The sequence below is a fragment of the Salarias fasciatus genome, chromosome 18 (assembly GCF_902148845.1).
Source record: "Salarias fasciatus chromosome 18, fSalaFa1.1, whole genome shotgun sequence".
NCBI classification, from domain to species: domain Eukaryota; kingdom Metazoa; phylum Chordata; class Actinopteri; order Blenniiformes; family Blenniidae; genus Salarias; species Salarias fasciatus.
In genome coordinates, this window is record NC_043762.1 from 12827404 (window position 1) to 12854481 (window position 27078).

The 27078-nt window shown below is 43.5% G+C and overlaps 1 protein-coding gene across 3 annotated transcripts in view; it reads right to left on the reverse strand.

Annotated features, from left to right (window-relative positions):
* The window catches only part of LOC115405053 (laminin subunit alpha-3-like), a 58025-nt gene that overhangs the window by 21774 nt on the left and 9173 nt on the right, over positions 1 to 27078 (reverse strand). For 2 of the 3 annotated variants that reach the window (XM_030114480.1, XM_030114478.1), the window contains exons 3-31: positions 18743 to 18860; positions 16110 to 16228; positions 15852 to 16022; positions 15394 to 15494; positions 14268 to 14383; positions 13669 to 13787; positions 12119 to 12209; positions 10146 to 10277; positions 10010 to 10060; positions 9842 to 9889; positions 9124 to 9258; positions 8419 to 8553; positions 7820 to 7954; positions 7392 to 7526; positions 7184 to 7318; positions 6318 to 6452; positions 5451 to 5503; positions 4934 to 5033; positions 4173 to 4225; positions 3938 to 4043; positions 3734 to 3833; positions 3491 to 3647; positions 2243 to 2381; positions 1933 to 2075; positions 1569 to 1672; positions 1328 to 1484; positions 621 to 784; positions 410 to 518; positions 217 to 314 (exon numbers count right to left, since the gene is read on the reverse strand). In XM_030114480.1, the coding sequence (XP_029970340.1) occupies positions 217 to 314; positions 410 to 518; positions 621 to 784; positions 1328 to 1484; positions 1569 to 1672; positions 1933 to 2075; positions 2243 to 2381; positions 3491 to 3647; positions 3734 to 3833; positions 3938 to 4043; positions 4173 to 4225; positions 4934 to 5033; positions 5451 to 5503; positions 6318 to 6452; positions 7184 to 7318; positions 7392 to 7526; positions 7820 to 7954; positions 8419 to 8553; positions 9124 to 9258; positions 9842 to 9889; positions 10010 to 10060; positions 10146 to 10277; positions 12119 to 12209; positions 13669 to 13787; positions 14268 to 14383; positions 15394 to 15494; positions 15852 to 16022; positions 16110 to 16228; positions 18743 to 18860 (3359 nt within the window). The remainder of the gene's footprint in view (positions 1 to 216; positions 315 to 409; positions 519 to 620; positions 785 to 1327; positions 1485 to 1568; positions 1673 to 1932; positions 2076 to 2242; positions 2382 to 3490; positions 3648 to 3733; positions 3834 to 3937; positions 4044 to 4172; positions 4226 to 4933; positions 5034 to 5450; positions 5504 to 6317; positions 6453 to 7183; positions 7319 to 7391; positions 7527 to 7819; positions 7955 to 8418; positions 8554 to 9123; positions 9259 to 9841; positions 9890 to 10009; positions 10061 to 10145; positions 10278 to 12118; positions 12210 to 13668; positions 13788 to 14267; positions 14384 to 15393; positions 15495 to 15851; positions 16023 to 16109; positions 16229 to 18742; positions 18861 to 27078) is intronic. The other variant, XM_030114481.1, reaches the window with a different exon arrangement.

A 27078-nucleotide genomic window follows, 5' to 3' on the forward strand; every position in this document is an offset into this window, starting at 1 on the left:
GAGACTATGACTGAGACTAATTATTACACATTTTTATACACTGGATATCTGTCAAGATATTTGGTTAATGTGCATTATTGTCGAGTACGGCAATAACAATATGATTTCTGTTAAATACAATGAAGTAGGCATTAATGTCGCTGAGCTTTCTTCTTCTTCAATAGAAATCACCTTCTTGATGAAGGGTTCATGAGAGTATGTGGTTTTGGTTCTTACCTGTCTTCAGTGAAGCGCCCATGAGTGGAAACACACAGCATTTTGGGGTTCACATACTGAATGGAGAAAACCTCCGCGGGCAATGCATAAACTTTATACTGCAGAGAGACGACACACCGATTAAACCTGGAGGCTGTGTGTGTGTGAACACGGTGAGCGGTAACCAGTGTTCTGTGGTAAGATTTAGCCTCACCAGGAAGAAGGACGTGGTGGATGTTTGCAGAAGCACTTCGGTCCTGTGAGTCAACTGCAGCATGGCTACTTGATTCCTGCTGTCCAATGCGACACTCCGGCATAGATGGCTGCGATATAAACAACAAATGACACCTCGATCGAAGACATCTCATTTATTCTTCTAACCATAAAGGCATATTATTGATGCAGTGAAGACGAACGGCTCTCACCTCAAGGCGCAGCTGTAAATGTTGGCCCTGGCCGGGATCCGGCCTCTCGACTCGCCGCTCATCAGCACGTTGACGTTCTGCGTCGTGTCCACCTCGCTGGCGTACTCGAGCACGAGGGCGTACAGACCGGGCTGGGACACCCGCAGACTGAGCTCCAGCTGCGACTGCGGGGAACAAACATACGGTCATGTGTAAGAGATCATGACACAGATTTAAATTCCTCTGTCAAGAAACATTACGGTAAGAACTTCTGAGAGTAACAAGAAGCTGATCAGTCCCTCTAGCTGATGTAGCTGCAGCTAACATCCAGACTATAGAGCATCTTCCTCTAACTAATGGACTTTCATATCATCATTGCATGTCACATTTTTGGTTTGGCATTTTAGATGATGAAAAACTAGAAATTATAGGTTCGCTTTCAAATCCCTTCAACTTCACTGCTTTATAAATATATAACTACTGGCTGTCTTACAATATGTAATCTAAGATTAGTATCACACTAACTGAAAGAGCAGAAACTTGACTAAAAGAGCATAATATCGACCCACAATCAGTTGACAGCTTTTAAAACTTAACCATAACATTTTTGGTTTTAGCGTTCCTGTGCTACAATCCGAAACAGCAGGAAAATTCACGAACACACATTGCTAAAAGGGACAATCTTCAGTGTGTTTGAGCCTCTTTCTACAGATTTAGAGTAAAAGAACCTGTCTCCCGTCGAGAGCAGCCATGTTGGGGTGGTCCGGGGTGAGGCGCCGCACACGAGCCTGCCTCCTCCTGCGACCCCCGCGGGCGGAGAGACGTCCCTGTGAGCCCAGGGTGTTGCTGAAGCCGTCCATGGCAAGGTGTTTGTACAGGAGACAGCTGAGACACAGGAAGAGACGCAGTCTGATCAGCATGGATTAAAAACAAATGATCTATATGTTCCTTTTGAATGCAGAGTCTCACTGTGCCCGCTTGTCTGCGCTGGGCAGGTACGTGCAGGGCTCGGTGATCTTTTCCTGCAGCACAGGAGCTTCGTAGTATTCCCGGGGCAGCAGCACCAAATAATCCTGGTATTCGACGTGTGTTTGACCAATGCAAGAAAAAAATACATTAGTGAAACCGTACGATTCAAAAAAGATGTGCATAAATAAACACATACACTCACGTTATGTTTCCATGTTTAAGGGGCCTCTACATTGATTTACATTCATTTCTTTAAGATTTACTTTACTGCAGTGATAGGGTTAGACATGTAGAGAAAGAGCTAGGGCTATAGCTTCATATATATATCTGCATTCAGATCGGAGAGGTTTCCTTGTAGACTCACCAGCAGGACGCCTTCCGCCTTGATGTGAATGATCCACTTCCCAGGATTCAGTGTGAAGGGCTCAGCGAAGCCGTCCCCCGGGACAGTGAGGAAGGCCGGCGAGGGACTCCGGGGAAAAACTACTTCCTTACTCTGCTGCGGCCCTGCAGAGCAGCAGGCACAGACGTTTGCGGAGTCACACAATCACATCATCGGCGTAAAGACACATCGTGCACCAGGTTTAAGTCAGGGGAGAAATGTCATCCTTAATGAGGTTAGAGTTGACAGCTTAATGGTGAAATGATGAGTCAAACGTCAGAGGCAGCCTTACCTGCAGTGCCTCTGGTACTGGTGGCCTGGATGCTACCAGTCACACTGCTGCTGCGGGGGTTAATGAACCGCAGGAGCACTCGGTATAAGTGCTGCCTCCCATCTTTCGGATCTACATGCACTGTTACTCTGACTTCGCTCTGCGGGAATGACAGTGACACACAAGCTGACCACAATGACCCGGGTTTGAGTGGACGATGAGGAGAAAATGTTAAGAGAAAATGTAAAAAAAATTAGGTGAGGTGGAGGAGTTTCAAACTGGGTGGGTTAACAGACCAGACAGCAAGCTGGATGAAGGAGATGAAGAAGGAGAAGGATGAGGAGGAGGAAGAGGAGGTCAAAAGCAGCCGAAGCAAAGCAGACCCTTCACTTACAGTCACAGCAAGACTGAATTTCAGCTTCTTCCACCACCAACATCCATGCCCTGACTCGTGATCGCCCCTCATGGCGGGGGGTGGAGTAGCGCATTACAATATGGAAAGGTCCAGGAAAGGCGAGGGAAAGCGTTAGGACCACCTCTGGCTGAAGAGAGAGAGCGTCAGCTTTCAGAGGCTGTGTGCTGCGAGGAGGATTACTGACGCAGTGGCAAAAAGCAAGAGAATCAGGGTGGCATCAGAGCAGACTGCGAAGGAAAATCAGGACTTTACTGGAACGCTTCCACCCTACGATATATAAAAAACACAATTTCAGGGTTGTCTTTATTTTTATTAATTAGTATTAACTTTGTCTTGTCAACCATTTTGCCATTACGGAGCATCTTCCTACAATCTCCTCTCGACATCCTCAGCTTCCTTCCCCCTGCATATTTCTAGTATTCACACAAATGCTATTAAAACAGTGGCTGCATGAGTCCGAAGTGTCTGATGCATGAGTTTCACTTTCACCTTTAAATTTATCTACTGTACGTGTCATGCTGGTAATCACTGCAGCGAGAGGGACCAACAGACCTGAGCGGGGCAGATTCCTGTTTTTAAAGAATCGCGCCATGACTGAAACAATCAAAGCAGTTTATCCAATAAAGGCCTGCAACTAATCGTAATTTTGATTCTTCACTAATGATCTCCTAAATTTCCGGAATGGCTAAAAAGTTAATTAATCTTGGAAAAATCAGCAAATTATTGTTTCATCTGATAAAAGCAAACTACAATTATTCACATTTACAAAGGTAACATTTTAAGGATTGAAAAAACAGCTGTAAACCAAATCAAATCTATAAAAGGCATGCAGGTAAAGAAGGGGATGAGCGGACCTGTGCAGGAGACATGACAGCGTAACCCCTCCAGCTGAACTCTGGGAACTCCTGCGGGTCGAAACCGAAGCGCACAGGCCGGGCGGCCGGCGTCGTGCCGTCCTCCACCTCAAACTTCAGGTGGTGCAGATTGGGAAAGTAGTAGCCCGCCGCTGGCCTAATGGCAGAAGGAGTAAGGAAATATTGAATTCTGTGTGTCTGTGTTGTATTTTGGGAATTTCAAATGAATCTGCAGCTTCTCACTCTGTGCAGTTACGACTGACGACGTGATTCCGACAGCGGCACTGTCCTGACGTCTCGTCGCACGAAGAGTCGATCGCGCCGCCCACATCGCACTGACACCCTGGAGGTAATCAAAGGTTTTTCAGCATACCAGTCAAAATGGCTACAGCGGCTGAAATGGAAACGATTCCAACTGACTGGACAAGAACTAGAGGAAGATCTCACCTTGACACCCAAAATAGTTCTTCTTCTGCAGCAGGAAGTAACCGTCCTTACAGGTATCACAGGCTTGTCCACAGGCAGCGGGCTTACAGAAACACTGTCCGTCTCCCTGGATAAACAGAAGAGACAGAGGCTGATAAAAGCTGCAGGCTGTGCACCAGAAGTGCCACATTAAAGGAAGTCGGTGCTAAACAAGAAGCTTTAATGACACCGGAACATTGTCGATCACTATACTGACCTGCCTGCACTCTCCGAGGCCGCTCAGCGTCCCCTTCAGGTCGCACTCGCAGTCTGAAAGCAGACAGACAGAGTTCAGCACAGTGAAAAGAGGCTGTGAATACACTCTGATTGCAGGATCTGGAAGCACAACAACACCTCCAATCTTCCACAGATCTGCACATCAAAGCTCCAAAAGGAGGTTTTCACCATTTTTCAGTGGGGAGAGAGAAAAAAAAAAAGCTTCCGCTTAATGTCACAGGCATTCTTCAGGATATTAAAAGCTCTTTTTTCTCTCTGAATGTGTCTTCTGGCATGTTGGCGATAACATTCCTGCAGGAGAGCGGAACTGTAACATAAGACATGATATCCGGGTGAAACTGCCCCGGCCGCCCCACCGGCTGCCCCCAGCATCATTCCTCTATCAGGACGTTTCCTTCTCTGTAGGATCGGTGAAGGAACAAAGTCCAGAGGAGTTTTTATCTCGTAGTGTGAAATCAAACACAGAGCAGGAAGCTAATGCGTTATTCTTTAACTGACCAGAGTCTGTCAATGACTTTTGTGATTAATTGTCAGCTTAATTTGCCTGATTGTTGACATTCTCCTGCGACTTAGCAGTTTTATAGTCGCTGGTCATCCATAAAAATATCACAATAAGAGCCCCATAAAGAGCTTTTCAGGTGTATTGTCTTTGGGATTTCTGGCATAATTCGCTTCATTAACGTTTCATTTTACCTGTCCTCTGGGAATATTTCCCTCACTTCATGCGTTTTGTCCTCCTACCTGTGCAGCCTCGAGGGTTGTCTGCGGCCAGATTCCAGTAGAGCGGTTTACAGCGCTCACACTGGTTTCCCTCCACGTTGGCGCGACAGCGACAGGAGCCCTGAAACCGCAGATAAAAGACCTCAAAACACTGATAAAACTACAGTTTTGTTTCTTTTGCTATCAGAACGATCACATCTCACTACACTGCAAAGCAGTTTTTTTTTCTAGATGAGTGGATTTTAGTATCCTTTTCTCTTTTCAATACAATATAAATAACTCTTACTCCACATTGTTGTTGTTCTTCTTTACAATTAAAGGAAGTCTCTTTTCCTTTTTTAATTAAGCTCAGATTTCAGGGGAAATAACATTTCCTTGTGAATTCTGCAGGATGAAGCCACGCTGTTAAGGATCTGCTAATCTGCGTAAATCTGCACTTTGTGCTGGATTTAAGCTGCGAGCGGACAAAAAGCAGATTAAGATGCAGCTGCGACAAGCGGATAAATAGAGAGTTTACAGAGGTTTACTGTAAACTTACTGTCTGAGGGTCGGAACTCTCGGTTCCTGCTGCGTTGCATGCGAGGACGGGAGCTGAGACGACAAACACAAACACCACATGTGCAATAAAGAGTCAATAAATGCATGTAAGTGGAGGATTTGATCACAGAATAATACTAGATGTTCAGAAAATCAACATTTAACCAATTCACTGATACACTAGATAACTAAATTCACACAGTTTGGAGAAAAAAAATAATATCCATGAAATAAAACTAGATTGAAGTAGTGAAATGTGTTTAAAATAAGCTTAATATTTTTTAAAAGTATTCAGATGTAACTATATTATAACAAACAAAACAGTTGAAGCTGTTAAATTTAAATCCATATTGAATTTAGCAGTTTAACCATTGTAGTTTTAAACTATTTTAGCAGTGTAGTAGTTTTTAATAGTAGTAGTACTTTTCTCTTTTATGCTATTTTGCAACAAGTCTACCACAGTTTGACCATTTTAATAGTTCTAAAGCCTAATATATTTAGAAAGTATATATTTTTTAGCCAGATTAGCTGTTTTAGCAGTTTCCGATATTAAAAGATAGTAGCTGTTTTTGAAACTTTTAATCAATTTTAGCTGTTTAGCAAGTTGTTTATTTTATTACATTTATTTTAAGTTGGTTTATATACTATTTAGCTGCTTTTACAAATTTGTAAAACTTTGAGTCTTTTCATGTAATTTAGTCATTTCAACAGTTTATTTTCAGCAGTTTTACCAACATTTTTTTTTTCTTTTTCTTTTTACTATTTTAACGGTTGGAATATTATGAGCACCGCCATACAAACACAAAGTCAGCCATTATTGGTTCATTTGTGTATAAAATATCGCATGTAGGAAAATAGCTTTGTGTACCTGAACACTGTGGGAACCTGAGTCCAGACGCACAGCGGTCACACTGCTGGCCCACCACACCCGGAAGACACAGGCACTGACCGGACAGCGGGTTACACGCCGCGCCGTACGAGCCTTCAGGAGAACAGCGGCACACTGCGGGCAGGAATTGAGGATTTAATCACTCCAGATGTAGTTAAACTGAGCCTTCGGTGCTTCAATACTTCAACACAGACATTACAGACACAGCAAATGGCAGAAAACGTGAAGGAATTCATACATATATTAATATATCAGAGCAAAACTGAAATGAGAATTTAATTAAAAGTTGATTGGTTTGTTTTTTGTTTCTGCAAGTGTAAGAATTCACAAAGTTCAAGCATTTTTTTTAAAGTGTAATTAAATGAAGAAGAAAAATTGACAAATGATTAAAAATATGAAATACGCTAAGTGCTGTTATACATAACATTTTAAAAAAATAAAAAATCTAAAGTGTGTGATATTACTAAAAATAAATTGATTAAAAAATTTCTGATGATTAGAATTACAAAGATATGAAAAATCAAGGATTTTAAAAATGTCAGTCAAATTATTGGCCTGTCACAGAAAAAAAAACTTGAACGAAAGTGACTCTTGAAATAAATATCATTTCCATTTGTCTATTTTTGCACATCCTGATTCCACCGAAGGAAGAAATACTGTGAGATCCCGTCTTGCAGCTCTCTGATGAAAAACTGCCGCCTGACTTCACATAAATCATCTCCAGTAAGGAAACAGAAGTTTCCAGAAGCTCTGGGAGAGGAAGATGATTGTGTTTTCCAGCAGCACTGGGGTCAGCAGAGGTCATGATCCCAAAAGTTCACTGATCAGGAGTTGCAGAAACTCACCAGCGCAGTCGGGGTATCCGTAGTAACCCGGGGCGCACTCGTCGCACTCCGCTCCTCCGAAGTTGGGGAGGCAGGAGCAGCGACCGTCCGGGCCGCACACACGTTCGGCCACACCGGCTCCGTCACACACACACTCTGCGGGGAACAGAAGAGCTTCGTGACGTTATGATAACGTGTGACCGATCGGTGTGCATCGCCGCCGTCTCACCCTGGCAGCTGGGGAAGGAGTGATATCCGGGCCGGCAGCGGTCGCACCGCTCGCCCTCCACGCCCTGACGGCACAGGCAGCGGCCCGCAGGGTCACACACTCCGCTCGCCGTCCCGCTGTAGTCACAGTTACACGCTGTGAATGAAGGAAGAAAAAAACTTTTTGACACGACTTAACGTAGTTCTCCAAAAGCTGTTTCATTATAATTCATTAGTCAAGATTTAAGTTTCAAAAGGTTTCAACATCGCTTTCCGAAGTCACTCTTCTACTTTTATTTTCTTCTCAAAGATGTTTTTTAGTAAGTTTTTTTTGTCATTTTTATTTTCTTCAGTCTTCTCATCGCCCTGTCTTGTTTTTTTGAGGCACGTTGAAACACTGAAACCATCTTTACAAAGGCTAATGATCAGTGTGCATCTCCGCCGTCTCACCCTGGCAGCTGGGGAAGGAGTGATATCCGGGCCGGCAGCGGTCGCACCGCTCGCCCTCCACGCCCTGACGGCACAGGCAGCGGCCCGCAGGGTCACACGGTCCGCTCTCCGTCCCGCTGTAGTCACAGTTACACGCTGTGAATGAAGGAAAAAAAAAAACTTTAACCCACTAATTAACATGGTTCTCCAAAAGCTGTTTTGAGGATAACTTTCAAGAATGTATGTGAACCTGCGTCGCATTCACCAATCAACAGTTGTGGTCCATAAGTTGGTCCATTTGCTCGTCTGTCGGTTGACCCGTTCGTCTGTCTGTTCATAGCTTGGTCTGTTTTTCTAGCCGTCTGTCCATTCTCATAATAACTGGTCCGTTTGTCCGTCGGTTGTTCCATTCATTGCTCTCATTTATACATTCATTACTCGAGATTTAAGTTAAAAAGGTTTCAGCATCACTTTCCTAAGTCACTCGTCTAATTTAATTTTCTTCTTCTTTTTATTTCGTAACTCTTCTCATCACCCTGCTCATGTTTTGTGAAGCACTCAGAAACATGAAAGCCATCTTTATAAAGGCTAATGATCAGTGTGTATCTCCGCCGTCTCACCCTGGCAGCTGGGGAAGGAGTGATATCCGGGCCGGCAGCGGTCGCACCGCTCGCCCTCCACGCCCTGACGGCACAGGCAGCGGCCCGCCGGGTCACACACGCCGCTCTCCGTCCCGCTGTAGTCACAATAACAGGCTGTGAACAAACGCACAGGAATCACGTCACTGTGAGGAGAAAAAAACCTTCACTAAATTGATTGAATTTGCATCTTTTATGTCACTTGTGTAAATTTACAAAACGTTTGGAACTTTAGCTGACTGGTTCAGCATCTCGGTTTGCCTAAAACTTGGTTGTTATAGGAATTCCATTGCTTTCTATTGGTTACTTCACTGTGTCAGACATGTGAGGCAGCATAAACACACTGATTTTCAGGTTCCTTTTTTTGTGTTCTGGGCTCATACAAATTCAAGTGAGTCACCCTGCTGAACCACGAGGTCTAAATCTAAAAGAGCCGGAGCTCTTTCTTCTAATTCTACATCTGAACAAAGATGAAGGGATCCACACAGCGGCGCCGATTCTGCCAAGCCTGCTATGGGTCTGTGAAGAGACTTGGCACGAAGACACAACGGCTCCAAAACGGGGTCTCAAAGCAAAGAGTCTGAAAACACCTTCCAGACTTAAAAAAGAGGAGCCTGAGCAATTTCAGGCAAATGTTTCAGTTTTTTAAAGCTCCTGGGGGCGTGAGGCTCTCGCTCGTGGTCTCACCCTGGCAGTTGGGGAAGGAGTGATACCCGGGCCGGCAGCGGTCGCACCGCTCGCCCTCCACGCCCTGACGGCACAGGCAGCGGCCCGCAGAGTCACACACTCCGCTCACCGTCCCGCTGTAGTCACAGTTACACGCTGTGAAGAAAGACGCAGGAAACACGTCACTGTGAGGGGGAAAAAAACCTTCACGAATTAAAACGCTTGCAAGCCTATTTGGAGAGGGATTCCCAGAGAAAACTCTTTGAGCAGCATTTCAATCTGCTGTCGCTGGATGAGCAGCAGCTCCTGGGCAGAAATGTTACGGGAAAATGACTGTTTGTTTACGTATTTGGTCAAATGAGACTTCAAGAAAAAGCTGAGAGGCTAAAGGTTTGCATGCGAACAAGAACGTCGTATTATGAATAATGAGAATCCCAGCTTGAAGGAGCCCAGAAAAGGGAAATGAGAGCAGAGGTTGTAGTGTCTAAGATTAGACTGGTTAGTTCTCACTGAGCAGTCCCAGATGATTAAAGCTGGAACAAGAGGCCTCTGCAACCAGATTCCTTGCTACTGGATCAGATCAGACTCATTAAACGCTGCTCATGCTGTTCATTTAACTATTCAAATCAGATAAAACAGCTTTAAAATGTGCACGCTGGAGAAACATGGACAGACTGAAACAAAGAGGACGCATCAGAATAATGAAAACAGAGTTGGTTTGAGGTCTGATCACACTCACGCTGACAGTAGGGAGGGTTGAAGAATCCCGGAGGACAGGCGCTGGGAACTGTAGAAGGAGAGATAAGGAGAAAAAGTCACTTTAACTACACTTAAAGTGACGGTTTGAACGTGTCGGTCAGGCTGAGTGGACAATAAACCTGCTGCTCGGATCGTTTTCTGAACTCACCCACGATGGGGCCGGCGGGGGACTCGGTGGTCGTGGTGTAAACGGGATATCCTGGAGGAAGAGAGACCCAGAGAAAGGGCTTCAGAGCGGTAAGACGTCTGCATACTGGGATGGCTGGACTGAGGACTGAACTCACTGATGCACTCTGGGTAGTAATAGTATCCGTCGGAGCAGCGGTCGCAGTTCTCTCCTGTAAACTGCGGCTTGCAGATGCACCTTCCAGATCCCATCTGACAGCCGGCGGTGGTCCTCTGGTCACAGCGACAAGCTGCATGAAGCCACCGGAACAATTCATATCCAGAAACAACAAGCATTTACACAAGAAATTCTTCTGACTAGAATTTTCAAATATTCTATTTCTCAAATGTGGAATTTTCTCAGCTAATTCTCAGACGTTTTCACCTTTCACCAGGTAGAGGGAGGAAGATGCTCTATGATCTGGGTATTACATAACTCTTTGATCATTTCTAGTCTGAACAAGAAACTATGGGAACTTTAACTAAGCATTATAATCATAGAAATCATCTCATAACTTGCTACAGACACAAATAGTGCTGTTTCACTAATCTGGTCAGTGGTCATTAATGGGATATTTTATAAGAATTTATAAGGACCTGAAATGAGATGTGAAAATGAAATGTGATTGCAAAAAGTTAATAAAAAAAAAATAATAATAAAAAAATCCAACACATGGGCCAAAACTGATCCTCAGGAAGGCTCGATGTGGTCTGCATGACAGTGTATAAAGTACAAATTAAAAAAAAAAAAAAAAAAAAAAAAAAAAATTGGATTAACTTTTCAGTCAAAGTCAGTGTTGTTCCTAATGTGTCCACTAGAGGGTGAGCTGTTTCAAAAAGAGTAACAGACAAACATCCCATGGAGACAGCTAGCATTAGCATCAATACATGGACGTCAAAGAGGTGGAATACTTTTAGAAGTGATTCTAACGCTATCCTTAAATTTCATCATGTTACGAAGCATTTTTTTAAGTTATTACATCTTTATTTTACAAATCCAATACAATGACCAAAACTAATAAAACCTAAAATCCCAAAAACAAACCCAAGCATGTGACAATTAAGTCAGATCAAACCAAACATTTACCGACTCGGTGAAGCGCCTTCCGCTGCTAAGCTAGCTTTGTTGAGTTGGTGCATCTTGTGGTTTATTTTTCAAAGTGCTCGAAGCAACCACTTTAATTCCTCCACTTTGTAATATCCAAACACAACCGGCAGCTATTTATACTGCCGTCGAGCTGCTCCGGGCCAATAAAGCAATGTAAACAGTGGTGGAGCCCAGTTTAGCTTTAATACAGCCGCTGGTGCCGCTCGCGTCCATCTGAAACAAGATGCTAAAGCTGAATTGTTGTGAATCAAGCTTTTGTTTTGGCTTGTGAAGTCGGTCCCACATGCTGTGGCTCAAATGCCTCCACGCTGGGGCATTTAGTTCCCAGACTGTGTGGTGCTGTGTCCTGGAAAACCTCTACGATCTGCAACAAATGTGCAACATGGCCGCATGCTCGCCCAGGGATCCACACTTTAATCAACCTTCACCTCATCCCAGGAGTCTCCAACATTTTAGTATTTTTAATTGATCTGTCAATTTGTAACATTCTTGTAGTTCAAGATGTTGCTGTTCTTGCAGTTTTACCACGACAGATGATTTGATGCGTATAACTGTTGAAAATAATTTTAAAAAACCTCCTAAAGTTGGTGCCGGCCGTTGTATGAAACTGTCCACATGGAAGCACTACTGAGGGTCTGCAACCTTTGTGCCTAAAAGAACCATTTCTGAGATTTGGTTTGTCTGTATTTTTAGCTATTGTACCTATTTTTTGGTCATTCTAGCTATTCTGTCTGTTTTACCTGTTTTATGTTGTGTTTACTTAGAAATTATTTTCTTTAAATTATTTTCTGAACAAATTCTTTTCTTCAGGAAGTCGGGGCTGAAGAGGATCCAGAGCTGCAGAAGTAGTTGCAAAGAAAGTCGAAAGAAATGCATACAAAATTCTGCATTGCATGCTGAATATTGCACAGTAGCACGCTCTCTCATGGTTGCATGAAACACTTGTGGTGGTGAGCGTGCACGATTGGTGAAAATGGGACTCACGTATGCATCCAGTGGGAGATTCAGGAGCGACTCCATGAGGCCTGTAGAAGCCTTCGAGGCATTGCTCACAGTTCACTCCTGCAGTGTTGTGCTTAAAAAAACACACACATAGAAAATGACACAGAATGACAAAGAATATATATTCTTTTTTCTTTTCTTAGTCCTACCAATTAAGACAAAAGTAATGACTCCATTTTAAACGGTCAGCATCAATTATAAAGCATATTTTACTTCAGTTTAGTTGAAGCTGCTGACACTTCACTGGAGGTAAAGAGAGATGCTGTAGTGTGAACCCAGTGACTCAGCTGTGTATATTTTCCCCTATTTTAAAAGGTTTTACATCTCTGACTTATGATTCTACTGGAATTATTCCAATCACGCATTCGACTTTGTTGTCGCAGATTTTTTCAAAACACCGTATTTTCTGGACTAGAACTCACATCTGTCAAGAAGTGTACCATAAGGCTGGAAAAAAACATTTTTAAGTCACACAAATTTGTTTTCATGAGAATGAGCTGATGGAAAATACACTGGAAGCAAGTTTAGCAACTTTAGTTGCTAACAGGACATGAGACGAAGGACAGAACCATTGAATATTACTGAAAGCACCTTTAACAGAAATCTAGAGAGAAATATATCCATTTTAAACATTTTTATGATATCAATCCATCATGAAGTGTAGTTTTTTCTTCATTTTTACACGTTTCCCACAGATGTTTCTCAAAGTAAAAGCATTTCATTATATTATCTTTTTAGGAATATAAAAATTCTCAAAACCCTCAAAACAGCTTTGAAAAGTTTTGCAGATGAACATTTTTGACTGTAAGGTACATTAGTGATTTCATATTGTTTTATTTGAAATACAGTCCAGGTTATTCAATGATGAAATAATTTCGCTTCTGATGCAAAACTGCTCTGTGTCTTTGCTAATAATTACATGACTGTCTGCAAGAAGTAAAAACCTATTGAGGAAAACTATTTTTTTCAACAAAATAAATGTATTTGTCTTTTGTTATTACTAATTTTGTTCTCTGATCAGGCATTAATTCATATCTATGCATAAAATGTGTCAATAATTTGGGGCTCAAGATCAGTTTAAACTATGTTTATCACAACTAAAATAGAAAATTATGGTAAAAATTGTGCTTGTGACTTTTGTCGGTCTTTGTATTTCATAACTTTGACACATTTAAACCTACACTTTTTTCATGGTGAGCTCTGATTCCTACCGATACAAACTAAAAACCCTCTTTCCCTTGAGCCTGGAACTCTGTGATTATCTAAAATGAGTTTCAGAATAATCTCCAGCAAACGGCAGAGTAGAAAAAAAAAAAATCCCCCATCATTCCAAGAGAAATGTATAAATAGAAACTTCATTTGACCTCACAAACCAGTTCACACATGTTTCAGACTGCATGTGAACCTCATGAGAGCGTATGGACCCAGTATGAGGAGCATTTCCTCATTTTTGCTCATGCCTCTTCCCCCCCTCCCACAGCCACACACATGCACACAGCAGAATCAGTTTGGACTTGATGTGCACTTCATACCTGGCAGTTGATGCACACGCCGCCTCCGTCATACCTGCCGAAGGTGTCTAAACTTGCTCTCCTCCTCTCCACCTCTGGGTCGTAATAACAGTCGGCTGCATGGGAGAAGCACTGGCAGGCTGGTGGGGGGGGGGAAGGAAAAGCCCCAAGACAAAGAATTTACTCCCCACTCTCTGCAAATTACCTCCCCCCCCCCCCGACTCTGTATTTAAAATCTGCTTGTCAAGTATGAGGAGAAACTATTAAAGCCAAAGCAAACAAGAGGACAGATCTTCTTCCTCTCATAAAGTTTATGTTTAGGGAGTGGGTTTCAAGGACTGACAATCTGTCGATGCTTCAGGTCAGCTGATGCCCCCTGGGTAAGCTCGGTGGGCTCACCAGACACAAAGCAGCTTTTCCCCGCCGGGCCGCTCCGCTCATCACACACACACACACACACACCATAAGAGGAGAGTCGTCTCAACTCTTCACCACATCACCATATCAGGGCATCCACAACAGAGGCGAGAGGACCCATCGGAGCCCTGAGGGGCGCTCGCGCGTGTGTGCGTGTGTGTGTGTGTGTGTGTGTGTGTGTGTGTGTGTGTGCGTGTACTCACGCTGACACTCGTTGGGGCTGTCCACAGTGGCGGCTCGCCACGGCTTCTGGTTGAATCCGGGGCAGCAGCGGTCACATGACTCTCCGCAGGTGTTGTGTTGGCACTCACACTGCAGGCTGCGGGACAGACGGCACACCTGAGGTTACACCTGAGCGGACCAGCGCTCACACCGGCCCCGGGAGGGCCCCGAGGCAGCGGGACAGGCTGCACGACGTCGCCGTAACAGTGGCAAGATAACCTTTAAGCTGTCAAGTATAAGTTTAGAAAAGGAGCATGTTTTTTTTTTTTTTGCAAACTGTTTTGCAATTACTTCTGAAAATTACTACCGTCTCAACATAAAGTCATTTTAATGACACCTCGTGGTGCTAAATACAGCGAAATGTCAAAAAAATATTGCATAACTGTGTCACAATGAGGCTGTCATCGTTCAATCATAAGCCTCTCGCAGGCCAGGTTTGGCCCACGGGCCTTATGTTTGAAACAAAACACAGTTAGGCACTGAAAACTGCTGCATTCAGTCCTCTGAAAGGTGTTTGAATGAAGAGATGAAGAAGAGAGGAAGCAGAAGAAGAGAAGAAGCTAAACACAAAGTGAAGAGGTAGAAGACAAAACGCATAATGTGAAAAACATTAAAGTGAAAGAAGAAGAGTTGATACAAAAGGAATAAAAGCAAGAAGTCAAAGCATTTCAGAGGAGAAAGCAGCAAAGTGGTTTAGAGAAGAGGGTGGAAGTAAAAGATAAAAGGAGACAAAGAGAAGAAAAACAAGAGAAAGAGAACCAAAAGTAAAAGTAGAATTGGAGGAAGAGGACTGTGTAGTGATGAATAGTGAGCTATGTTGAGCTGAAACTTCTCCCGGAGAAAAAGCTGCGCATGAAACACAATCAAACATTTCTGATTCCTTCTGTTGTTCGTTCTCAGATCAGACGGACTCTTCATCATCGCCCGTTTCCAACAACTGAGCTCTTTGCGCTTCTGATCGTGTCTTTACTCAGATTCATCTTCATCTTCAAACCAACAAACTACACTCACAAAAAGACTGCAGATCTTCTCTTACAGTCACACAGTTCATATCTTTAATAAAGTCTCGTCTTTTCATGGCACCGCTGAGGACGAGGAGCTACTGACCGGTTGGGATTGGCCTCGTCTGGAGCGCCGCCGCAGACCTGAGCGTGCCCGTGACAGACGCAGCGTCCGCCGATGCTGATGTCTTTGATGCTGTAGTAATACTGTCAGTGAACACAGGACACTTCATTTAAAGGGCCTTTAAAGATCCCAGCAGCGGCAGCGAGCAGGACAGGAGCTTCAAACATGGATTAAAGACACAAAATGTGGTTTTCTGGCTGAAATTATTCATGGACCTTTGTTTTTGTTGCAGGATTTACATCTAAATTTCAGTTATTTGCAAATAAAAGTGGACGAGACAGTAAAAACATAACGTTGGCATGAAAACGAGACTCAAACGTTAACAATTTATATTCAGTGTTCCAGAATACTAATAAGACAATCCCAGGCACTAATTTAAAAAAAACAAAAAAACAATGGCAGCGGAGTGGGAGTGTGTGTGGCCTTCGGGTGGGGCTCACCCGGCGGGTGACGGTCGGGTCTCTCTGGGCCTTGGAGATGAGGTGGCCCAGCAGGGTGTTGGTGCGCAGGAAGTGCAGCCGCACGTTGGTGGCCTTGGTGAAGTCCCTCAGCACCGGAGAGTAGGTGAAGTTTCTGGACCCGGGCCGCCCGTTGACCAGAGACACCACCACCTGTTGGTTCCAGAGAGCAGAGCGGTCCCTGCGGGCGCGTTCTGCAGGAGTGTGTGTGTGAGGAGCTGGAAGCACTCGGTGTTTCACCTCTCCGTTCTCCAGGGGAACGATGCGCGAGTACTCTGTGGTGCAGAGCCGGTCGTCATCGTTCAGTATCCGGGCGTTGGGCTCCTTCCCGAACCTCTCGATGCACTCGCGCTTCGAATCTGCCACGAGAACCGACGATCTCATCTCAATTCTTAAAACCAATTCTCTTTACCGGGTCTCTGATACACACAAATACACTAAAACGTGCTTTCACACCTACTAGTCTGCTAGAGTGGTTCGGTTCGGACATAAATTATTCATAAATGTTGCAGCTGTCAACTGGTTCGGTTCGCATTCACACCACTTGTTTTTGCAGATGAACTATCCACTATGACCCTCCTGCCCCTTGGTGGCGCTGTTCACATAATAATGTGTTTTGGGTGGCGGAAGTGAACCCTGATTGGCCAGCATGTGTGACGTGATGCGCTGCGCGGCTTGCTACGGAAGCCTCCGCCGACCAAAAAGCCTTCTCCACAACAGAGCGGACAAGACCGAGGCTGGTCAACTTTCACACCAGCAGCGGACCGCGCCGAGACCGCACCGAGACCACCTCCTCGAGGAGGTGGTCTCGGTGCGGTTCTTTGTCCCGGACCAAAACTAACTGGTCTGCTTTCACACCAGCGCGTACGAACCGAACCTGCCGGAGTTGGGGACGCTAGTCCGCTTCAAGCGGACCAAATGCTGTAGGTGTGAAAGCACTGAGTGGAAGGACCTTTTCTGTCTTTGGCTTTGGAAAACACACTTTTTTAAAATAAGCCTTTGTTAAATTACCAAGTAGAAAAAACAAAGAGTAGAATGTAAGAGTTAAAACTACCTTATCTGTTTTATTACTGTTATTTATTTTTTTTTTTTTCAATTGGGTAACTTCAAAATATTTCTGATTTAAAGCTTATTTGTTCCAGAAAGTAATGGGGGGAAAAAAATCAATAAATGTAATATTTTATAAAAATTCTTAAACTTAAAGTCAATCAATGGAAGTTAAGAATGGTAAAAATTGATCATTGTACTGTTGTATCATTACTGAAGATTTTTAAAAATCCTGAACATAAAGCGTGAATTCATATATTTGATGTAAAATGCAAAATTATTTCTATCATCTTTAATTCTAGCTTTTCTCTTGTTGTTCCACTGTCATCATAAATCCGAAAAACATCGATCAGTCGCCAACTGCTGGACCTGTTACACTGTTTTGTTTGAGCAACTTCAGGGACCCAGACCTGGTTTTGCACTTTAATTTTAATTTGGGGGGGGTTAAGAAACCTTTTAAACACTCAGACTTCTCCTCAGTACACGCACTCCTAATCTCAGCCTTGTCTTAAGCCTGATAATAAGCATGCTGGGATTACACATACACCAGCAAACAAATCTAAATCCATCCTCACAGCAGCCTTTTGGACTTGTTGAGGCAGGAATAACTCCATGTGTAATTAACAATAATAAAAATGACAGGACTCCTTTTGTTGGTGCCAATTCAGGAGGTTTTCCTGTTAATGCACATGATGGATCACTGGCAGAGCTTTTAATAAAGTGTTATCAGGACATTATTAATTATATACATGCTGTCGTTCCTCAAGAACAAAGTCACAAGAAAAACCTGCTAATTATAGTTTAACAGCTGTTGACTGTAAAGAGCCGTCAGTTCTCTTTATATGCGTTTCCCAACGTGTTTTAATCCCCGCGGGTTTCCTGAAGCGACCTTTAAATCAGCACTGCAGACGTTAAGAAGGAAACATTTAAATTTATAGGTAAATTTCTAACAATTTTCCAACATTTAATATGTTCACAGTGAATGAAGAAACACCAGAAACAATCTAAATTTTAGTACTCCAGTAAAAATGTGATACTTTTTGGAATATTATTACAATATAACTCTTAACTTCAACAGTTTTTTTTTCTTGTATTAGAAAAAATATGTTCGATCTTCAAATTTATCAGTTGAAATATTAAAACTTGATGCTTTTCACAGCATATTTACAAGCCTTTCTATAGAACATCCTTCTTGGAAAAGGCAGATAACGAATACTCTGAATTGTCCTTGAACGCCTCTCTGACAGTGCGCTTTGCTGAGTTGACTTTATCTATACTTCAACACTTTATCTATTTTTATGGGTTTTTATCTTCATTGGAGTAAATGTAAAGCTGCAGCGCAGCTGCTTTAAGCTATAATTGGTGATTAATCGGTATCAGTAACACTTCTGGCACACTGCCATCAAGGCTTTTTCTTTTTTTTTTTTTTTTTTTTTTAATGTTTTCCCTTTGCTGAGTGTGCTCAGGATGCGCAGGTTGGCTCCGGCACAATGTGAGGAGTTTGATGAAACAGTACAGCAGATGAACGGATGGACGGACGCTTCAGTATGTTGGAGAAAGCTGTCGTATCCAACAGTGTTTGGAGTCACTTTAAGATTTTAGCAAAGCCCATTTGTGAATGTTTTCAGGCTAAATATGGAAACACAAATGCTTTTAAACTCCAGGGTAATAACAAATACAAAGTGGCCACTTTTGTAAATGAATTACTTCAAAAGGTGCAACAATGTAATTCCAGTTTATGAGAGTGAAGATTTAAAATCGCAAAAAACGGGTTGGAGGAGTGAAGCTATTCCATTCCTTTGAATAAAAGTAACACGTGGACTTACGTGCAAAGTACTGCCAGGGGCTGAAGGTCCTCCCGTGGTCCACGGAGCGCTCCAGCACCCAGAGGTCAGGGCGGGGTGAATTGGCAAACTTGATGAGGACGTACGCCACGTGGAAGAGCTGCGAGGCCGGAGACAGAGAGACGGATGAGCGACAGGCAGCTGCAGGGTGGAAGAAGAAGGGTTCGACTGGAGCCCCAGGAAGAGTCCTGGTGGGTCTGAACTTCTTCCATTTCTGAATGCTGGAGGCCGCTGATCTCACTGAGACGCTCAAAACCAGCAGGACGTTTTCTGGACTCTTCTGAGAGTCTCCTGTCTCGGTTTGTCTCTAACTGCACTTTGAACTGTGGGATCTCTTATAGACAGAGTGTGTCTTTCCAAATCATCTACAATCAACCTGAATACACAACAATAAAGCAGTGGAAACACCTGAAGAATGATCCGTGGAAATAAGAAGAAGCTGAGCTCAAATCAGAGCTTCATGATAAATGCCGTGTATACTAAAGTACATGTCATTTTTTAAATTATTTTTGGTTTTTCAGTATTATGTGTGAATTTTGAAGAAAAAAAACCTTTATTCATTTTGGAATAAAGCTGTCTTATAAAATCTTGAAAAATATTGAAGCATTTTGAATACTTTATGGATGTTAACTTGTGCACATGTGTGTGCAAATAAATATGTGCATGCACACAGACTGATAATGAGGAGGATGGATATGTGCAGGAAAAAATAGATACGGGCAGATTCTAAGACAGTCCTGAATGTTTTGATGATCTCTTCCTGTACGGCACGGAGAGCTGTTCAGTGTGTGTGTTCGCATGGCGTCAATGAAAGTGGTGCAGGTGCAGCCTGTAAAAAGACCCAGCCTAAGCCCCGATGATCCCCGCCTGTTCCCTGAACTCTCTCCTATCTCCTCCTTTCATCAGGATACATCCTCCACACCAGGTTACACAATGATGGCCATGATTGTTTCTGTCGTGTGCCACGCTGCACGCTTCTCTTCCCGCTTCCCGCTCGTCAACATTATTGTACAGACATAAAAAAAAAAAAAAAAACTCGAGTCACTGATTGAACATTGTGCAACACAAAGGTGAGTCATGATTTTCAAAGCTGTCTTTGTTACGGTCCGGCGCGGGCGCGACCTGGCTTGACATCATGCATCATGCAGTGTCAACAGAAAGCCTCACCCACACGGACCACCACACCCGCCGTCCACTGTGCCGCTCAGCACTGCAGACCGGTGAAGCCTGGGAATGTGTAACATCGCTTCAATGCTGCAGCTCTCTGAGTTCACACAGACTCAATGAGCAAAATCATACGTGTACAAATAAAATGTGGAAACATCACATATTCAGAGAGTTTAGTCAGAGAAGCTTTCAATTTCTGAAAGTATATTTAATGCTTTTCACAGTTAAACCTGCACTGTTAGAGGAAAACCTATTGAGGCGCAGAGAGAACTTGTAATTTCCACACAGAGACCCAGGCTCTGTGAGCAAATCTAAACCTTCTCTCAGAATGCATTCATTTATTTCCTATATCCATTCATGAAAAGAATAAGCAAGAAAACAGTTTGTGTTCATTATAAGCACTCAATGAAAGTCTATTCTGTAATCTAAATGGACGGTGCATCCTTTACCTTTAAGTATTTTGGCACCTCTTTTTGAAGTAATTCCAGCTTCCTGTATTATTTACATTCATGCATTAAAGCCTGTTCATTGTATTCTAAGAGAAAGGCCACAAAATATTAGGTTAACAAGCAAAAATGTTGTTGATTGTTGAGGTAACGATTTTACTGCACTGAACATAAACACTTATGCGGACGACGTTGAAACTTATCCTTCTGAATGTATGTTTTACAATTCAACCAGTCAATACTCCTGCAGGACTGTCCTGTATTTACATATGCTTTCTATTACTGTCTGCATGTTTTCCTGTTGCTGATCCTCCTCATCTTCATTCCTTCATAAATCTTTGAAGAATCGCAAACATCCAGATTTTAGACTCTTCCTCCCTGAATGAATTATAAGCCAGTTAATCCACTTTGAGTTACTTTTTGAAAGTACGCTGAGCTTTTCGTGAGGTCTCGACCTGCTGTACCTCCCCCTCAGGAGCGAGGAGATGAATCAATCTCGCACCTTCAGGAGTCTGTCCCACTTCAGTAAAGATGTTTCTGCAGACTTTTCCTCTGTGAGGCGGACGGAGGCAGGCCCGCACTCGTCCAGCATCCCTCAGAGCCTCGATGGAACGCCGGCGGGGTTTTAAAATACGTACTAATGCTCCTGTGTCTCCTCGTGTGATTCAAAGCGCTGCACTCATATCAAAGTGATCTAAAGTCATGGACAGTGTCGGAGTGGATGATTCCTCTTCAAACCCTGAGAAGTGCAAGAAGCTCTTGCGTTGATGGATTATGAGAGAGTTCAGAGGTCGGCTGGAGAGATGTCTGGTCTGGATCTGTGGATCGCTAACAGCCCAATCCTCAGGTGGCGAATGAGAAATATTCTCAGAGTCGGGTGTCCTTTAATCAGCCTCAGGAAAAACAGCCAAGCTCAGCTGTGAGCTGGGTGTGTCCTGAAGTTAATCAGAGAACTCTCCTGCTCACATGCAACAGGATGCGCAAACAACAGAAAACACACACGCACGAGACGAGGGCCGCCGCCTAAAAATAGCTGCAAGAGAGCCGCTTACTACCAGTACGCCGGTTCTGCTGAGGACCGGGAGGAAGTTCAGTTCACACGGGCTGCGATGACATGAAGGGAGGGAAGGGGAAAGGGAGGGGGAGGGCGGAGGATATTTAAAAAAAAAAGAGGAGGGTCGGGGTGGCAAGAGACGTGCTGGCTGGCATGCAGACCCATCTCAGATTCCAAACATAGCGCCACATTCCCACTGCCTCCCTCCTGATGCCCCCGAAGCAGAGCCGCTGCTTTCAGGAACCTGGAGCTGACGGCAACAATCGGAAGGGACAACCTCCAACCCAGACCATCCAGTCTGAAGTTACCTATAAAAATATTTCCACGTAAAATACCCCCGCAACAGCTAAAGCCATTTTTAGTCTACTCAGCCTGTGATTCACCGCAGCATCACAGTGGAGCTTTCAAACATGGATGAAACCTTGATATTGCACACACACTCATGCGGAAGCCAACTGACTGGAGACCTGTTGTGCAAATATAAAACAAATAGTTGAAAATGTTTCAGGAAGCCACTATAGAGGAGCTATAAAGAGCCGCATGTGGATCAGGAGCTGCAAGTTGCAGATTGAGGCCATCAGTGTTTTCTGTGGTCCCTCATTCAACGTCACATGAACCAATCAGAGTCTCCCGACTGGCAGAAAGCCGCAGAAAGTAAAATGATTGATGAGCACTGCTGATGACTGCTGAGCGTGCACACAGAGGCGCCTGTAGGAGCATGCTTGATTGATGTGCGTCATGCACGACACAGATTTGAGTTCAAAACTATCACTTTTGGACTTGGTGGACTTCAACATGACATATTTGTCTTCTAAAACCTCAACATTTACCCCAATTTCCAAACTGTTAAGCAATACATTAATGAAGAGCAGTTTATAACATCCATATTATAGAGCATCTTCCTCCCACAAGATTTATTTTCTTATGTGCAGCAGCTAGTAAAGCAACATCTCTACATTTTGAGGAAGTAAACATTAAACAGTAATAAATTGTTCCCCAGTACACAAAGTGAAGGCGGCGGCCGTGTCGGAGCCTCATAACTAAAGACAAAAAACAAACCGTGACCGAGCAGTGAGGAGTCTGACCCGCCTAATCCAAAATATTAACAATTTACAAGAGTATACTCAAGTTTTTGTTGTGTATCAATCGATCATAACTCTCTCTCCTTAAGGATGCCAAATTACTCACAGGCCACTTTATTAGGAACATCTGTCTGGTTGTTAACGCAGACAGCTAAACAGATAACCACACGGCCGCAGCTCGGTGTGTTGCTGCGTGGAGACACGGTGAAGATGAGCTGCTGGTTTTCAGAGCAGGCAGAAGAATGCGAAAGGAAAGGTGTTTTCAGTGAGTTTCAACGTGGCATGATGTTTGTGTAGGTGATGTTATCACGTTAATATGGATCAAAATCTCAGGAATTTTTCCAGCTTTTTGTCGGAATTAAGGGACGTCTGAAAGGGGAAAACTTTTTTCTTTCCACAAAGCCAACAGTTTCCATTGATTTAATAATTTGTTGTTTTCAACCTTAAAATATCCAAAATGCTAAAGATAACTCATTTTCAGATGAGTTTGTGAGCGAAAAGTGTGCAAATGCAGTGGAATACTATTTAATGCCCCAACAGGGGGAGTTTACCTCGGACACATGCTGAGCAAATAAAGCCCGAAGCATAAATGATATTACACTGTAACACATATACGGCTCGCAGGCACCCCAGAGACAACAATTAAATTCATTGCACATCACAAAATGTTGCACACACCCCACAGACAACAATTAAAATCATTGCACACCACAAAATATTGCACATGCCTCAGAGACGCGTCATAAAATAAAAAAACATGCAGAAGTCCTTCAGCCTCAAGCAGTGTTTAAAAGTTTAACGGAGGCAGGAACAAATGAACAGTTTAATATGCAGTAAGGGACTTGTACGTCTGCCTCTTGCTGGGTAAAAGTTTATATTTTCAATGTAGGACATGTGGCAGGTGAGCCTAAAGGTTTTGAGCTCAGACTGAAGGTCTAATGCTCCTGGATCAGAGCAGACAGACACAAGTCTTTAGTGAGAAAACTGTGTGAAGCCTCCAGCTGAGGGTGTTGTCTCTGATCGCACTGAGGCACATGTATGAGCACGCACACACCGCAGGACTGCGATCCCCCTCCGAGCTGAGGTCCAAAACTCTGTTTTTGGTCTTGATGACAACATAATAAGTTAATGGTTATGATAATAACAATGAGGTTTCTCGTGGAGGATTGCAGCGTCTTGGTGTTTTCTCTGCTCTGAACTCATCAGCAAAGGAACAAGGCAGCGAGGAGACGTCAAATAGCAAGGCATTAAGTGATATTTATTTGAAACTACACTTCTTTTCACAGTGTTTCTTTGTTGTGACTGACTGATATAATTTCAGCTGACATCTAGATTATAGAGCATCTTCCTCCTCACTGCTGTAATTTCAGTCAGATTTTACGAGTTAAGTTGTCACAGCCAGGTCATTTTCCAAATGAGCTACTCAGTTCATAGCAGCAACTAAGAGTTAATCTCTAATAAATAAATAGCAATCACTGCAGAATCCATAGTTTGACGTTTCTTGAACTGTAAGAAGTTCCTCAGAAGTTAACTTTCCGGTACACTTCATTTAATCAACACAGAGAGATTATAATTACAGAAATCCACATGGCTGGTCACACAGTCAGGCCTTTTGTTGTAGATCTTTGATTTTCGGGTGGTGAGGAAAGCTGCTCCGCGGCTCCGATTACCTGCGGGGCGAGCGTGTGTGAGGTTAGAAGGGTGCGACCCGTGTGTGCAGACGGTGGTTTACACTGAAGGGTGCACATTTATCACATTTCAGGCTGTCAGAGGCAAACTATCACCCTTCTGGAGTTACAAATCTGGGCTGCTACGCTCCCACAGTGCATATGAAACGCTGAGGCGTGTGTGTCAAGTGTGTTATCGCTGAAATGTTGTTCGGCCATCCTGAGGGACGCGTCGGCCTCTTAGTGTTAATGAGAAGGGTAGAGAAGGTCTGGACACTTTATACTTTGTTTGCATGACACAAGAGGCTCCAGGTCAGGAATTTCAGAAAGCTGTAAAATGCAAACAGCCCATATCTGTCACAGCTCAACCTTTCACCTTTTTTAAGACCCTCACAGGGTCTCCTGCTATGACTCTGTTGTGTTCCCTCAAGCGTCTCCGCCTCTTGCTTACGCGCCACCCGAATATTTCATCGCTCCTTCCAAACAATAAGTAGGTGCTGGATATAATTCAAGTGTGTGTTTAGAGAGACCGGCCCGACATTAACCCGACACGACGCTGTGCCAGGGCAGGCCTCCTGTCACTGGAGGCTGCGTTTGTTTCCGGAGGTTTCTTCTTGCCAATACTCTGCTTCTGGCACGATGTCATGAAGTGGTACGAAAATATTTCAAGTTGAGGGATTCGTTTTCCACTGAAGTACAAAATTGATTTTCTACAGTGGTAAAAGTCAACCAGGTGTGGGTTTGCTACTTCATTTCAAGATTGAAATATATGAAATGAATCATTTACGATCAGGGTCTGGTGTAATCTGGAATATGCTCCAGCTCCCAGTGTAATCTGTGTGACATGCAGTTTTGTTAAATCAAGCCTAACAAAGTTTCTTTATAACGCCAAAACTGAGGTTCCTTACACTGCAGCTGTGCACTAAATTATATAAACAAAACGGTTGAATCCAATTGCATTTCGGTGATCTCACAAACTCCGGGCAGAAAGTTAAATGAAAAGCAGATTTGTGAAAGGAAACACTGAACAACAGCTAATCTGATGCAAACGCTACATCCAACATGACAAATCCACAAAAACACTGTTTATGCTTGTTTTACCCAGCAAGTGCAGAGAGGCAGAATGTGCAGGTGTCTTTGAAAGCTTCAGTGCAGTTTTCATCTCCCCACCCATTGCTCATTCTGTTTAAATCTCTTGTATCCATCGCTGCTTTCCTCAATAAACTGCAGGAAAACATTACACCATCAGTTTTGTTCAGTGGTAGGATCACATATTAACCATTAGGTTACATCAATCAGTGGGAGGAAGATGCTCTATCAGACTTTGTGTGTACACTGGTAAATATTTTCTCAAATCCTGTTTGAACACGAGTAGACTGGGTTATAAATGTGAGGTTTAATGAATCTCACCACTGTGCAGGTAGAGGTCGTGTCAATATGCTGGACAGGAAACAGGTAGGAGTGGAAGTGGCGAGCGTGAGGAATCGGTGGAGTAATCCTGAGAGGACGGGACGATCTTACACGACAAAACAGCAGTGAAGGGAGGGAGGTGCCCACTCAACATTCCCAGGCCCATTCTGCACATTGTCACCTCTTTTGTATGGTTTTGCGTTATGTAATCCAACACTGCAGGTCACATTAAGGTGGTATGAGGGGATGTTTGAGGCTCGTGAGCGCAGCGTCAGTCGCCGAGCGGTTAATGCGTTGCTCCTTTGGATCGGCTCCGTTTTCATTGTTATCGTTCACTTTCAGCTATGCGGCTGTGACGTGACGGAGCTTCGCCTCCTTTATCATGCTGTAAAGTCAACGGCCTGAAACTTAATGCCACCAGACCAGCCAATTTCTCAGGAGGCTTCAAAAACAGATTTAAAAATCAAAATCAAGATAGCACATGCAGTGCGCAAACATTTACAGAGTTTACATATCGAACCATGGCTTTTTGTTAGACTAATGAGAGAGATTGTGGGGCTTTGGAGCTGATTTCAGCAAACAACAGGCAAGCTCGGACAGATGATCAGTTCATCAGATGGCAAGCAGACAAAGGTAGACATACACACAGGGGAGGAAACGCAAAATCAACAGAAAAAATACAAAATTAGACTTGAAGCCACAACCTTATTGGTATATGGCAGCAGTGCTGACCACTACAGCAAAGGCAGCATGTGAAGACAATTATACAGAAATCCTCAAACACCTGGAAGCGAACCAAGGCTGCATATTTCTGTATATGAATTCATAAATAAATCCCTGAACGGATCTGTGGAAGATCTCAAGCTCAAGGACATGAACAGCATGCGCACAAATAGATTCATTCATATAATTCGTTTTCCAGGCATCTGTTTCTTTAATAGTTTTTACATTCACAAAGACACTCAGGTGCTGATTATACAGCAACAACTGACTGGAAAAAGCTTCACTTCTGTCTTTTTTGTTTAAAAACCTATTAAATTTCTATCACATGTTACAACATTTGTGTATTTCAATTGTCAACTTACAAGTTGATGTTGTGTTTTTCATAATACAGCTACCCACACACAGCTGCAGACAACACTACCATGTAAACATTCCAGATCCTTCAAACTGCCTCTCTCCATCGTCTCATCACACAAGTCTGAGGGCCCTCTTGCTCCGAGATGCAAGTATGCACCACAAGTGCCCTCCAACATAACTTATCAAAAGTCTAATCCTGATGGGAGGAACCAGCCGCCCAACATCCATCACCCTCATCGTGAATTCCAGCCCACTAAATCCACGGCGCGATCAGAAACACGTCAGCCGAGCGAGTTCCTGAGGGTCTGATGTGGGACGAGAAGAATGCATTTCCAATGAGCGGAGGCTGCACCTCCTGCTGCAGCCGATCAGCCCCGTCAGACAGACCGCAGCCCAGCGTGGGGGGTGTTGG